The sequence below is a fragment of the Gadus morhua genome, chromosome 22, assembly GCF_902167405.1.
Source record: "Gadus morhua chromosome 22, gadMor3.0, whole genome shotgun sequence".
Classification (NCBI taxonomy): domain Eukaryota; kingdom Metazoa; phylum Chordata; class Actinopteri; order Gadiformes; family Gadidae; genus Gadus; species Gadus morhua.
The window spans coordinates 13940924-13956910 of record NC_044069.1 but is presented as its reverse complement, the minus strand read 5'-3'; the positions used below and the strand labels follow the sequence as shown (position 1 = coordinate 13956910).

The window sequence follows — 15987 nt, the reverse complement described above, 5'->3', positions numbered from 1 at the left end:
AACACGAGAGCTTCGAAGGCTGTACCATTAGGGTCAGGGAAGGGGGGGAGACTATTTTTATATATCAGGTAAAAACATGTAATTTGCCTAAATTAAGTGATGATTAAAAAATGTAAAAAAAACTACGGTGGGCCTCTTCATTGCTTATTTATATATTTTTGTAGTTCAATTATTTAATTATTATCATGATTTTTTTTAACAACCTTAATTTTGGTGCCCCCGCCAGGTACTTGGTGCTGCGTACTCTGCGATTAGGGAATGGCGGCCGGCGGGCCTCTGGACACCTAACGACAAGTTGAATGAAGGCCCCCACCAATAACACAAATGCTTCCGAAAAACGGTCTCAAGGGTGTAAAGACCGAGGTTGCCGAGGATGCCTTTACACGCACGCCACACCGAGGAGTAAAGAGGCCGCAGAGGAACCATGTAGCACGCAATGGGAAGACCGATGGGGTAGAAGTAGAAAGACCTCACACGAGAGGCAAGTATGCTCAAAGCGGTCCCAACACCAGAAGTAGGTCCAGATCTTCTGAACTCAAACAAGTTTCTGGTAGATTAAATTTACTTTGTAGCACTTGTTGGAATCCAGCTGGGCATTTGTCTAAAGCACAGACCACAATAAAAGTGAAAAAGGAGTCGGAGCAGAAAGTAAACCGTCGCCGTAAAGGCTCGGCGCCGCGTGCTGCTTGCCCAAGGCCCCGGCGAGGCGCGAGTGCACACGTACACACTGAGAGAGGCGCCCGGGCTCTGTCTTCCTCCGAGGGGTCACCGAAAACGTACCGCTTGAAATTAGATCTCACCAAAACGTCTAGTATCGGTGGCGATGTGGACGACCTAGTTATAGACAGTATTGGTCGCAAAGTAAAGCCGGAACGATCTGGGAGGTTCAGATCGCTGAGGGCCGCCTGGTGTCAGCCACAGGTCGCAACGGCAGATCCCGCCCGAGTCCTTAAAAGAAAACAAATACATCTCACTGGAATCCCAAGTAAGGTTCATTATGTGCAGTATCTACCACACTAACGCAATTCTTCAACGTTTCAGAAACAGACAAGTTTAGCTGTAAGCTGTGTTGTGTCTAGGTGAGCAAGTTTACTGACGTTAGCTAACGCTATTATGAAAGTTGCTAACGTATATCTAGAGCTGGTCAATTTTAAAGGTGGAAATGGTAGGTTCTCTTAAATAATATGATTCACGCAAATAAGCATCCAGGCATTTCAATGAAAATGATGAATGAATTGTATTTAAGTATTATGTGAATGTTCCATGCTTAGCCAAGGCAACACAATCGATTTTGTTTGCTAAAATATAAATGATTACCCAGTTTGACCGATGTTTTGCTTTTTTGCAGATATCAATGGCCATGGCAGCATGATTAACAGTGAGTTGATAGATATGGACACTAGAGGCCACAGAGAAGTGATAGAGAAACCGCCCAACTCCCCAGCTGGCAGTCCGAGGCATGGTCTAGGGGAGAATATGGCAATTCAAGAGGAAACTACTGACCCCTCGGACAGCGAACCAGAAGACGCAGGATTTTCATGCCAAAGAGCAAGAGTCCATTTGAAGGAAATGTACTGGTCGTGTGCACGCACATACATGCCCTGGCCCTTCTCTAACGGGGGTCCAAAGATTTCCATTCCTCTCTCAAGTCCCAGTGTTAGTGAAAGCGCAACAACCTCCACGCTATTGATTTCTGAACCTGAGGATGGAGGCCTTCTCCCAGCGATGCCTTGTTTCTTGCCACTTGCATTTGCTAACCCAAACAAGGATGCCCCGTCGCCAAACTCCTTAGTTTCCTCGCACGGACATGAGGTCCGTGCTGCTGACGATTCACCATGGCACGATGAAGAAAAGGACATGGATTCATCAAGTTCTACTCATTCCTCCACGCTTTCACAGAATTATGAAACTTTTTCTCCATGTAACTTCAATATTATGACTTCAGAAAAACAAGACACTAGAGAGGTCTTGTTGCACAGTGTTCCAGTGGAACCGTGGTCAAAGATTTACATGGATCCTTCTCTCCCTCGGCCACTGCTCTCTCCTCTCTCCTCACCGACCAAGCCGTCCTACACAAGACTCCTGCCAAACCAGAGGAGCCAAGAAACCAAAGTTTCTGTTGCGTCCTCTTTGGATTTTAGGACAGACGTTCTTGATGAGATCACGGCCTACGAGAACGATATACTACTCGTTAAAGTGGTCCAGGATGACCCAGATCTGTTTGATAACCTGCCTAAGCAGAGCATGTTAAAACCGGGCCCTGCACTTCAAGGGTCACCTAAAATCCCACCCGGGGGATTCATGTCTCGAGCTGGCAGAGCTTTGTTTGAGGCCAAAAAAAGGTAGTTGTGTTTTCCAATTAGGGTGTGATGCCACAGGCAACAAATATTGTTCGCATTTTTCAAAGATGCTCTCTACAATGTATTTTTGTTTTACAGAGTTACTTCAGCACCAGTCCAGTTCTACGTGAGATCTTTATTTGCTGATCCAATTGAAGGTATGCCTTGAATTTTCCCTCACAGAGGTTTAAGTTTAAACAGTTTGAACTTAAAGAATTGGATGTTGAACATGCTGTGTTATGCGTGTATATTACAGAAGAGAGCGATAGCAGACCGTGGCGTGCCGAACGTTCCACTCCTTCCCCGACGGCAAGCAACAGCTGGCCCACAACCAACCCAGTTGTTGGACCCACAACCAACCCAGTTGTTGGACCCACAACCAACCCAGTTGTTGGACCCACAACCAACCCAGTTGTTGGACCCACAACCAACCCAGTTGTTGGACCCACCACCAACCCAGTTGTTGGACCCACCACCAACCCAGATGTTGGACCCACCACCAACCCAGTTGTTGGACCCACCACCAACCCAGTTGTTGGACCCACCACCAACCCAGTTGTTGGACAGGTGTGTTCAATGGACATTTGACTCGATGTTGTGTGTGTGTGTGTGTGTGTGTGTGTGTGTGTGTGTGTGTGTGTGTGTGTGTGTGTGTGTGTGTGTGTGTGTGTGTGTGTGTGTGTGTGTGTGTGTGTGTGTGTGTGTGTGTGTGTGTGTGTGTGTGTGTGTATAGTTAAAGTTGACATATTATACCACCAGGTGTGAGTGTGACTAGCCGTTACAAGCCGTTTTAAAAGTCTGCCTCTTCTGACATCACAAGTGGGCATGTCCACCTAGCTGTGTGCACGATAGATCAGTCTACCAGCCAACCCAGTGGACTGTAGCAAACGTTGCTGATCTATCCGTTATACATCTAGGTGGACACGCCCACCTATGATGTCAGAAGAGGCAGATTTTCAAAACGGTTTGTAACAGCTAATCACGCTCTCACCTGGTGGTATAATCACCTTTTAAAGTGGCCGGGTTATTTGAGAGAAGTTTTAATGAATCCTTCTCTGTTGGGTTTCTCTTACCACAGCCATATTAACAATTGCATAACAATATGATACTAGAAAATGCATTTCATGTGAAAAATTAGGCTGATGCTGTTAACTTAATAGCTGAACTCTAAAAACATTTGTTCAAAAGTTTAAAGTTGGAGCTTACTTGAATTCTTTCTCCAAAACAGAACAAATTTGACACCAACAACAACCAAACCGGGGACACCTCTGATTGGTAAATACACCAACATATGTGGACGGTGGATAGGCTATGTTTTTGGTGGTCACCGTGTTTTTATTTTATTTTTTCGTAGGCCCCTGACTATTCAGGCAAACAAACCCCTGTTTAATTTGTTTGGATCCAAGGACTCTGACAATGGAGTGGTGCAGCCAGCAGGTTGGTACCTCCAGGTCATTGATTTAGGGTAATGTTCGTAGCAAATTGAGGTTATCTTGTTTTCTTAAATGAGTCCATTTCATTTTTCGTAACGCAAAGTTTAAGGTAAACTGAAGGTAAGACGAGCTTTAGGGCTAGGGGGTTGGGCTGAGTCAAATCACAATTTTGAGCCTTTAGGGTAATGATGTGGAAAATCCTCATAATGTGAATAGCGAGCCGTGTTCCTAAAATGTTTTCCAATATTTACATCCAGGGTACAGGTTCAATTGCTAAATGTATCTCAATTTTCAGTGTAGTTGAATTAATTATAAGGACATTTTGGATTTCCCTTCAAGGGCATAGGTTGAAAATCCGAGAGGACCTGCAGGTTTTAAAGCGGCATCAGTCTACAACTGTAAGTATTCTAGCATGACCATGACACTAGGGCTGGCCCGAATGCTATTTTTCAGGCTTTGAATACTCGTTGGTTTTTCCGAGCGAATATTCGAATACTCGTTCCAGAAAAAAACACCATCAAAAACAACATTAATAATCCCTATATACTCCCTGGAACCGATTTTGACAGTATCTGCATATTTTGTTGAAGATTTAATAGCTTTTGAACGTTAATTAGTAGGCCTAAGTAGGTTGAAGTTCCTTAGTTTTTCCCCGTGAAAGCGAACAGCTGTTGCTCCGTTCCAAATCAGCTGTTCTCTGCCATCTCAGCCCTTACGGGAGCTTTCAATTAATCCTGGAAAGTGCATCTTTTCAGGGAATTTGTACAATAAATCCATAACAAATACAGAATATTGATTGTCTTATGTGTCCATATTATATCCATTATATTGACCGGGTATTCCCAAGACGCTCACGCTCTGCGGCAAGCCAGTCACAGTTGATTGGCGCGGCGCTGTACAGCGAACGTAAACAAACAACTAAGCTAAGGTTTTAAGTATTACCTTTCCTCCAGAGATCCCGCTAATGTTGTGTTATAAAGTAAAGGGAAACAAGATATCTATTCTCCCTCCACCTCTCTCGCTTCTCTACTTGGTGTCGCTGACGCTTATAGTTTGCCTCCCTCGCTCTGGTACGTCACGAACATGAAAAAGAAAAAAAACGAAGCTCCGAATACTGATTTAAGCTTCGAATACTCATTTTCCGAACGAGTATTCGAATATTCGAATAATTCGGGCCAGCCCTACATGACACAAGCATGTATTGGTCTCTTTTAACATAACCTGCTATAACTGCATTTGTTTATTCAAGCAGGAAATACTTTTGAATGCCTGTGGGACTAATTTTTCGTTTTTTGGCTTGAGATCATAAAAAGAGAAATTTGAAAGGATTTTGCTATTGTATAGCCTACTAGTCTAGTGGTGCAACGGTTCACGGGTTTCCCGTGATCCGTACGGATCAACCATCACGGTTCGGGACGCAAGTGATCCGCGGATCGGCTGATAAAAAAAAATAAAAAAATTGTGCGTTGACGTGATCAGCGCATGTTTAGAGGACAATTCCGGTATTAACAACATCATCAAGTATCGTAGCGAAATACAGTTTCTGTTGTGTTTTATTTGGCGTTCCGTAAATCCCATTGAAACGTGAACCGGACGTGTTTAGGTTTGGTTGTAGTCTTTTCGCTCGGTTCGCCGTATCAACAGTAGGGCTAGAACCGAGCGAAAAGACTACAACCAACCCCCCTTGCAATGAGCAATGGGTCTCCCAACCGAAATCAATGGATTTACAAAATGCCAAATAAAACACCAGAAACTGTATTTCGCTACCAAACTAAAAAAAAAGAAGATAAGGATGTCTGCATTGACTTGGGAGAGTGTAGACTCTAAACTCTCCCCAGGCAATGCAGACATCCTGAATTGTAAATCCAGGATTAGGGATTATTTACTATCCTATCCATGTTAAAAAGAAGAAGGAATAATGCCTCAGATTGCAAATTTTTTAAATATTGACCATGCTTAAAGGAAGCAGGATTATTACCTAATTTTTCACTTTATTTTGTTTTTACACAGATGAAGATTTTATTTTAGGTCACATTTGTCTTATCTTTATTGTTGTTGTTGATCCGAAAATGATCCGACCCGTGACTCAAAAACCGTGACCCGATCCGAACCGTGAGCTTTGTGATCCGTTGCACCCCTACTAGTCTGTCTCCTGGGAACCCAGATCACAGTTCAAGCTTGATTTAAATCCATGTTTTATGAATATGTTCTATATTTTTCCTGCTTTATATGGCTGCTATATTCCCAATAACCAGGGGTCTTTTATCAAATTTGTACGAACATACTAATGGCCTGGTTTGGGTGGGTTTCTTTTAGGTTTAAAGCTTTTTGACAAATCCTCAATGATTTGTCACCCTTTAGATCGAAGTATAAAATGTAGGGGGCACCAGAACACACAAGTTGGACAATTTCAAAACACCTGTTTTGAATTTTTTTTAGCAATTATATGTTGTTATAAAACCCATAATTGCAATACCATTTCCTAAATGCAAATTTTCCAAAATTCCGAAGTCCCAGAGACCAGGTATAATAATTCAATAATGTAACCGTTGACCTCTGCTCTGTACCTCTAGTACTGTAAGTTTTACTTCAGTGAGAAGCAGTCGTGTTACTACAAATTCTGCCGATTCCCACACTCGCCTGTTAAAGGGGATGAAAAGGTAAATTGATCTTCATAATGTTCAAATGTGACTTGAAATCTGTTGATGGCTATCATTGTATAAAGCCTCTGGGTCCTTACCAATCTTAAATTGGTCTTGAATTATAAAATGAAAGCGCCGTCTCTATTGTCTATTGCTGCTGGTTAGTCTCTTCGAGTTGTTTATTTTTTCATTAAAACTTTCAGTTAAAAATGTATACAAATGGATCAAGGGAAATGATTGGATGTTTGGATATCAGAGCCCCCTAGAGGGCTATGATTGTAACTTCATACCAGTTTATAAATGGCTTGTGTGCTTTCTTCCTAGTTTTGTATGGAGACTGTCCTACGATTTACCAAGAATCAACTGTGCTTGCAAAAAGCAAGTAAGTTTTCATTCAGTCTAAAGCACTGTGTCGAAATCATTAATTGTCCATACTCTGTGGTGTTTTGGAATTAATTATTTTATTTCTCATCACACCACCTCCCCATCCAACGTTAAGCAACATTTTATGATTACATTTGGTTAATTGGTTATATTACTAATTATAGGAGGTCTGTGGGAGAATGTTAAACCGTGTATGAAATTGAGAAAAGCAAAGATTTCTCCTAATTATTAAATAATGGCATTCTCTGTGGTTTTTCAGACAAAGCACGCAGTGTGAAAACTCTTGGCTCTCGTTACTTGTGATCAGCATTTAAAATGATGTACTACAGGGACCAAATAATAAATCTAGGATGAATCGACCAATCTATTAGCATTAATTACAGAGGAATTCACCAACAATTAAAATAACCATTGCATTCCTATGAGTCATTCAGTAATGTTGGTTTCCATTGCTGTTAATCCAACAGCTAAAAACAATCCCTCCCCCCCCTCGGGTCTCTCACCCCCCCAGGTACTGTGTTTGTAGAGTACTACCAGAAGAACTCTCCTGGGGTGTTTTTCTCCCACCACGTGATGACGTGTCTTCTGTGGTCGCTGCTCAAGGCTGGCCTCTTCACAAGCATCCTCTCAGTCCTCAACCGCGTCGTCGCACACCAGATCCCAGTGAGATGTCCAGCCGCTCAGTGCGCTGTTGTATATTTTCAATCAATTACTTTTCTCTAGTCATTGTATGAATACAGTTATACATGGGTTCACTTTAGCTTTATGCACTCGACTTGGCGACGAGTGCGACGGAAATAGTTTGAAACAGTTGAGATGAACAATTAGGTTGACCACTTTCTTCTGGACCCTGTAAAAACTGCAATATTTTAGTTAATAGAAAGACAACGAGTAGAACTTGTATGTCCTGTCTCCCAAAGAGATGTCTGTTTCTTTTAAGAGGAAATCAGTGACCCCGAGGGCAATTTCATACAGACTTCCATGCAAATTTTGATATCGATTCCCTTTGGACGCTAGAGTGTAGCTATGTTAACCGACAGTTAATGTAGCTAAATGGCACCAATACTCGCGCCTCAATTCTCACGACACTGTTCCTTGTCCCTCCCTTTCCTACTGCATGACCCTTTTCCTTTTCTTCGGAGACCAGCCGGTACCAGAGTTCCTGCTGGAGCTCTTCAATGTTGTGCGAGAACAGGACCTCAATGCAATCCTACCTGAACTCACAAGGATCACATCCCAGGTACCGTGCCACGCAGCTCACTTTCTGTCTGCTTGAACGAGCTGCATTCTTTCGTTCTTTGTACTGAAGGTTTTCCCTCCCCCACCCCTTGCCACCGTAAACGTGGTAACATTTGCGATCTCCCAGATTTCAATGTCGGCCCTGCCGGCGAGCATGGACAATGCCCAGATGAGTCCCGATATCCACGGCAACACTCTATTGGTGACGGCAGACATGTGAGTGCAACATCCACACACTGTCCCTCCGCTCTCAAATCACCATTCAATAATCACGGCCAAGTGACATTGTAAAAATTATAGTTCTGTACTTCAAAGGTTCTCCCCCCCACTCACCACCACCACCCCAAGCAATGGCTTCCCTGAAAGTCTGAACCTGGCCAACACCCTTGTGGAAGTGGAGGTTTGTTTTGAGGCCACACGCCATTGCACCATGGTTGGAATTTAAAGGCCTACGTGCAGGTTAACCGGAAGTTTTGATTAATGGGTACCTAAAGCACTCAAAATATGTTTATCATTTATAAAATGTCTCCAAAATATTGTTAAATTCCAGTAGTAGTTAAATTCCAGTTTTTGGCAGTAACGGGTGTTTTCTAACGCCATTGGGCGAGGACGTTGCGTTGGGGAGACGTGGAAGGTAGCCTCAGCCTAGTGCTAGAACTATGGCGTCTTAAGAGGTGGCAAGAACCATAAATAGCATGTATGATGGCCCACAGCAGTATAATCTCGAATCTGTTAACGTGAGAGGGCGAATGAGGAATTGCCGAGAACTGATGGCGGTCAAAGCCAATTAAATGCATGGTCAGAGGAGAATGAATGGAGAGTTGCTACCATTTAGCAACGCAGCAACGAGCGCTGGAGCTAGCTAATGAACAGCAGTGCATACAATGCACACTTTTATTTATTTTTAATGTCGGTGAATAGCACCGAGTGAAAGTCAACGTTTTTCTTTGTATCTAGTGACGGCGATTATGTCGTTCAGATTAGTACCGGTAAACTTAGTCAGAATATCTAGAAATAGAAGGCATAATGCTAGCTATGGGCTAACTTGCCAGTCCCACCTATGAAATCCCTCCGAGATAATCCCTAATTAAATCTTACCCCCGACGTTGTAATCCGATTTCCGATTAGTTACCCCACGTTTTGATGGTAGCCTACTAGCTCCAGTAACAACATCTTTGCCTGGTGTTTATTTCTAAGCTTTATTTTACCCAATGTGCGAAATACCCGTTAATATTCGGGGGTCCCAATCTCTCGATTGTTGCGCAATACCGATGTACATTTTGTAGTAGGCCTATAGAATTACAATATTTCCTGGATGCAAGACAATCAGTATTTAGCCTACATGTCAACACACACTTAACATTTTTTGATAATCCAAAACTGCTAACTTGTCGCCGTTTTCTTGGTCAATTTGGTCATTCACGTGAATCGTGTAGAACCGGAGAGTTTTTTTTTTTTGGGGGGGGGGGGGGGGGGTCCAGAATTGCGAAAAATTATTGGATCATTTTGTGTATGTCCAGTCAGACTTGTTGTCTCCCTTGTTCTGTGTGGTCTTGCAGGCTATCCTGTGTGAGCCGAATCACCAAAATGAGTTCCCGATGATTGTGTCGTTTGGTATTAATTGAAGACTTGACTGGGCTATCTATCTATCTAGGCTTATAATTAACAATTATTCGCCGAAGGCGAAGTGAATAGTGGGGAATAGCCCCCGAGACCGAAGGTTTATTTGTTATTATCGGACATTTTGCGATAAACGATATCGAGTTTGGGATGTCAATCATGGGATATTGCCCAATATCCCGAGATAGCGAACCAATCAAATTGCGCCATCTTAGGAGGTTCCCGTGTAGCATTTACTAACTGTATATAATATCTATGTATTTATCTATGTATCTGTATAACCTGCTGAACACTCATACTAGTCTCTACTCTCAAGGGTCTCAATGCGGCTTTGCTCCGTGTCTCCCCAACGTGACGTCATGCAATGCATTCTGGGGAAAATGAGAATCAATAGCAAACCGCTAAAACAGTACCTACCTTTTCGTATTACATTCCCTTTTGTGATACCTAACAACATTAAATACAATAAATAACGGTTTAAATCTTTATTACCAACAAGCAAATTGCACAAATTCGTTGGAAAATAAACCCTGCAACGCAGCCTTTAAATAGGCGCCCGTTGTCTGTGAGGTCCCCCAGGCGTGCCGGGGTCATGGTGTGATTGTGTCCCCTGTGTCTCCGCCGTCCTGTCTCCTCAGCTCTGCATCAAGCTGGAGAACTGGCCACGGCTGGGCTCGGTGTTCAGGAGGGTGTGCCAGTCCGGACTGCGCCCCTTGGACCTGGAGCAGCTCAGCGGGCGCATCACCGTAGCCCTCCTGTCCGAGGCCAGCGGCAAACTGGCCATTCCCTTCGCCGTCTTCACGGACATGGGTAACGATGGGTTTCCTGCAGATTTGGCCCTCGGAATATTCCGTTCACTCTGACGATCACGAAGATTAATGTTTAAAATGGTCCAAGATACCCTCTCCTCCCAGCTGCCGTGCTGGTGTGGGACTGAAAGAGTTTTGGTAGATGACTGTCCCTTTTCCACTGTGACTGGGCCCCACAATCCCTACTTGCAACTAATATGCAGTAGGGCTGTAACGATACGCGTATCAAACCGAAAATCGCGATACTCAAAGCCACGAACCTGTCTCGCGGTGTGAGAAGGCAGAAGCGCGATATGCCCTTTCTAACTCTTCGGTCAAATTGTCCGATTGAAATTTGCTAATAATTTGTCTAAATAATAGTCTGCTGACAGCGCCCCCTCCTATCAATGCCGTAAATATGTGACGAGATGCCCTCTCTGTGATCACAGCTCTCCCTGGCTACGGAGGATTGCATTTCTCCACAGCCGTCGAAGTCCTCATATGCGATATGAACGACATTTATCCAGAGTGGGCCAAGCGCGAAAAAAATTGCCTGTGTGATCCTGTCTCTATTGTTTTGTGTGATTTGACTGGCAGTTTGTCTGCTTATAGGTCGGAATGAAGCGGCCACTGATTATTGACAGGATGGGTACTTTATTCTACCGGACTCGTTCGCTTCTTCATTAGACACACGCGCTACCGCTCGCTCTCCTCGCTCGTCCACTCACTCGCTGACGTCACTCACACACGCATACGCACACTGCCATTCTCGCGTATACATATATGCTACTCGTAACACTATGCCTCGTTATTGCGACGTTCATGTTTTTCCTCATCTATTGAAAGTTAGGCTATTAAACATGTTGCATTCTATACGGCCTGATTATGTCATTATTTAAGCTACATAGCCTAATAAGAAGCGCTAATAAGGATATTTGAATAAACCAACCAAACAGTTAAAGGGGCCCTATTATGCCTACCAGCAAAAAGCATCCTCCAACTGCAATCTTTGGTTATTTCTTTATTAATTTAACTATACTTTAATAGTATTCTTTCGGTTCAAATCTGTTCAGTGTTCCAAATGATTTGTTATTAAATGTTACATTAAGATAATTGGTATTTAAGTGTTGTTTAAATAAAATGCTTTTTAAATTTAAAAGAATCGTGGGATGTATCGAACCGTGGGTCAAAAATCGTGATACAAACCGAATCGTGAATTTGTGTATCGTTACAGCCCTAATATGCAGACAACAAGCTTTAAACTGTACGTGTTGGCACTGGTTAAACGACTGGTTGCGACACCTAAACGCTCTTGCATCGGTGTTCCTGAGTCCTACAAGGTGTGCTCTAGCAACACGGGGCACACTGAGGGCGCACTCACACTAGGCAAGTTTGCCTGTTCCGTGCTGCAGGAAGATTCAGCACGATTCCCCCACTCCCCCCGCTGGCCCGTGGTCACACTGCTCCCAAAGGCCGTGGCCAGGGCACGATTGCTCCTTCATACATACGGCATCACTTCGTAATACGATAAATACGTCATCACCAAGCGTGGTGTCCAGCTGCGACTGAATGCTGTCGTCGGCCCAAATTTCAAGTAAACACTCGACTTCACTATCGCACCAACGTAAACCCACATGTGAACCGCTTGCTGCCATTGTGTAAAATGATTGTTGTGGGGAAGAAGGGCATGGACCTATAAAGAAAGAAGGGTCAAGCAAGGACTACGTCCTCCAGCTCACGTTGCGTATCCGCTCGTGTGCGCGTGTCATCTCATTAACTTCTGTACTGTTCCGTGCTGGATTCGGATGGCGTGGTCACACTAACCAAACGTTCGAGACTTTAGAATGCAAATAAGCTCGAACACTAGTGTGAGTGGCCCCTCATAGTCTTAATATTAATACAAGCCACTTCAATGTTTTTAATGTGACATTTTGTATGTTTGTTTCTCCTGTCTGTTTCAGTCTCACAGGAGGGCGTCGATGACCTCATGAAGACCACCCTTGGTCGAATAGGGGTCTCCCTCATGCTTAGATACTACAAAACCCACCAGTGGGAGAAGGTAGTGTGTCTGTGTACAATAAGCATATGCATAAGCACATAATGCCAATTATATGCCCTTGCATGTGCATCGGGTGTTTTTTAAATCCCCTGCTCTGAAAATACTATAGGAACCTGTTAGAAAAGACAAGTCTGTATAATTCAAATGATGCCTCCAACTGGCTCTTCGTCTCCGCTTCTTCTTCCATGACTGCCAAGTGCTTTTCAATAGACTTTTTGGAAAAAGGTATTTATAAATCCCAGTTAAACTAGAGCTCCCTGTAAATACATGTATTTGCGTCCCCATCTATCTGTGAGCAGGGTCGGCGAGTGGTGGAGATTCTGTCCAGCATTCAGGTTGCCTTCTCGACTCTGAAAGTCTTCTTTTGCAACAAGCGCGCTGTTTCTCGCTGCTCCCTGATCACCATGGCTTCCAAGCTCTTCCTGCGGAGCGGCAGCATAGAGGGTGCGCTCAACACACTCAGAGGTAAAGATGTGCCCAAGTATGGAGGAGAGATTGTTATAGAAAGGATGTCCAGATAAACTAATTTGCCTGGGTGTCATTTCTGATAAAAACTTTGTCTAAACTACCCATGGGAAGGATTTGTTTGTGGTGGGTATGACGGTGCCTTGTTAAGTCAAACTTAAGTCAAACTTTGTCCATTGGACAAACCACAAGCACGAGAGGTGTTGCCTGTCAGGGGCCTGCCGTCCACCACTGGTTGGGTCTGTTGTTTGTTGCAGACAATGAGTGGTTCCTGGCCTCCTGCTCGTGGCCCTGTAGGCCTGAGGACCTGGAGGAACGCACCCATCTGCTGCTGCGGCTGGCAGAGAGCACGGCCCAAAGGGACGCGCTGGAGATCCTCTCAAACCTCCCGGGCCTCAAAGAGCCCAACGGTGAGGGAGAAACCCCCAAGATATGATGATGGTGCCCAGGACGTTATTGACGTTTCAAAACCAAAAAAATTCTATTATAAACATGAATTCAAGTAAAATTGAAGAACATTATCACTGCATTAATAAATCTGTAAAAATGTATCGAGTCTAACTGTTCTGTCAGCGTATTCAAAAAGCAGCTAGTTCTTATGTATTTGTATTTTCCCAAGCCTCCCCACCTGAAACCATGCCTCAAACCATGCAAAGAACACCTCCAATGTCCTCCCCTCCCTGCAGAGTCTGTGGACATCTCCCAGTACGGAGCCGTGTTCAACGCTCACCTGCAGGAGTGCATGGCGAAGCGGATGCTGCCCATGGCGTCAGACGTGGCGGAGCTGATGCTGTGCAAGCAGCTGGAGGTGCAGGCGGGCCTGCTGCAGACCCTCCTCGACAAACTGGGCAAGCAAAGCCCCTGGCACCGCGCGCGGGAAATATTTGTCCGTAAGTCTCTCCAAGCACGTACCAACAATGGGTCGTTTTTCCGTCGGTGTAAGATTTCTACATTTTTGATCGTGTCACATTGTGTATTTTGAATGTGCCGCTGGCGTAATGGAGGTCAGGTTGGGGACCTGCCCTCAATAACGGTAGCCTGAACACTTAATCTTCATCTTCATGATGAACTTCTGACACATCAGAGGCAGCCCCTCTTGTTTGTTTACCCATAGAGTTCCTCAGCCGTCACATTAAACCCGCCGTCTAATAGATGGAACGGTTGTGATGGCCCTACCCGGGCCAGGTGTACAGGAAATCTGGGAGGGAGGGAATCCGGACGCATATGCCACAGCAAATAAATCATGCGCTCGCAGACTTGTCTAGTTTCCAGGCTATCATTATCAAAGGCATTATTTAAAAAATGTTTTCTTTGGGCAACAAATAAATATAATTAAAAGGTTTCTTGTTGAAGTAAATTGCAGTTTAGAGCTGATGGCTTCACTGCTTCAGTTTTTGCAATAAAAACGGCATGCATTGAGACGACATGAACACATTTGATCAACCTAGCAAAAGCATGAGGCGCTGTCTCTTTAATGGGGAGACATGCATGACCTTGGCCTCACCCTGCAACGGTCTGGGGGGCAGGTGCGCTGAACGCCGGCTACTACCCCGAAGTCGCCGCGTCTCGGGGCCTTCAGTCCCTGTGCGTCCCCCCGACCCTGGGAGAGATGGAGATGGCTCTCTGCCTCGAGATGCTCATGTCCACCAACCTCTCCTTGGAGCTCCAACCGGCGGTCCTCTGCATCACCGTCCAACGGTAGTGTGTGTGTGTGTGTGTGTGTGTGTGTGTGTGTGTTTTTTATTGGTCATATAACAAGGTATGAAAAGTGGCAATACCTGCAGAGATTGTGCAACATTAAAAAAATACGATATATTAAAACAAGCAGAATAACTAAAAAATTAAAATCTGCAAAAAAAACCTATAGAGGTATTCTGCACACTATATTGGATAGAGATGATTAAAGTGTATCAGTCGGAGGTCGGTAACACCCCCTCTCCCTCCGACCAGGAGCGTCACCTGCGAGAGGGTTTATCTGTCGGCCAGCAACCGGCTCCTCTCGGCGGCGGCCGTCCTCCAGCCCAGGCTGACGCTTCACTACACCGCCAACAACTCCTCCCAGGAGCATGAGTTCACGCTGGACACGCCCTCGGCGCGCACCTGGCTCAAGCAAAACCGCTCGTGGGCCAGCGGGATGTGGAGCCGCCTCTCCTAGCGGTCACCCCAGCTGGCACCTCCCCTTCCACTGCCCCGCCTGCGGCCACGCTCGCCGATCAAACCCCTCCTCGACGTACTCTCATTCCGAGCCGGGAGAAGGCGCCTGCATCCCCCCTACGAGGGCCCCAGGAATACCAGACACGGAGTCATGGTATTAAAGAAGATGAATGAAGGATTGTGTGTTAGGCCGAGGACTGTGCTGCGTATTTGATACTTGGTCGTGCAGCATGAAATGGTTTCCTTTATTTGGATTTATTTCGTCTTTTACAATTATTTTCCATAACCAATATGGATTCCTTTTCATTTGCTGTTAAAGGTTGCATAGTTATGTGTAATGTAATAGACAGAGTTGGTTCATGTTTATGCATATTTGTTTTAAGGTTACCTTTAGAATTCTGTTGAATACACTGCTGTGACAGTTCACTAATCCTGGCTTCTTTTGTAGGACGGTTTTTTAATAAACGTATTCAATTAATTGTTTTTCGTCATTACCTCATTGTTTTAAACAAATCTTGTATGTTGCATGTTATAATTGAGGGAACATACAACAGATTTTAGAGCAACATGCTCATATGATTCGTGTTTACTCGGCATCCAATGCATGCATATCGGCAACAGCTTCAAGACTCCGCTAGATGGTGGACAACAACGAGCATGTTTTCACATTGTGCCTTTAGTGAGAAACTCATCGAAGCTGACTGCCCGCTCTATAAGGGTCTCCGATTTATAAATAGACGTCGTAATTTAGCTGACAGGTTGGATTACAAACAATGGCAATTACCTGAAATGCTGTCGACACCATATTTAACCTTTTTAGCCTGCATCATAACTTTCCTGCAATCATTACTACCACCTCCATAC

The 15987-nt window shown here is 44.4% G+C and overlaps 1 protein-coding gene across 3 annotated transcripts; it reads left to right on the top strand.

Annotated features, from left to right (window-relative positions):
• Positions 1-239: 239 nt before the first annotated feature.
• On the top strand, positions 240-15602 carry topaz1 (testis and ovary specific TOPAZ 1). 3 transcript variants are annotated; one of them, XM_030348059.1, is made up of 20 exons: positions 240-985; positions 1349-2342; positions 2439-2497; positions 2596-2906; positions 3568-3614; positions 3694-3776; positions 4112-4170; positions 6346-6432; positions 6739-6796; positions 7310-7461; positions 7946-8038; positions 8165-8253; positions 8338-8437; positions 10296-10467; positions 12407-12504; positions 12804-12969; positions 13227-13379; positions 13656-13859; positions 14496-14667; positions 14920-15602. In XM_030348059.1, exons 1-20 carry the CDS (start codon positions 325-327, stop codon positions 15122-15124), a joined length of 3963 nt encoding a protein of 1320 aa, XP_030203919.1. In that variant the 5' UTR covers positions 240-324; the 3' UTR covers positions 15125-15602. The 3 variants fall into 3 exon arrangements, with proteins under 3 accessions (XP_030203919.1, XP_030203921.1, XP_030203920.1); XM_030348061.1 differs by having other exon boundaries at positions 240-1079; XM_030348060.1 differs by having other exon boundaries at positions 241-985; positions 8353-8437.
• The last annotated feature ends 385 nt before the right edge of the window (positions 15603-15987 follow it).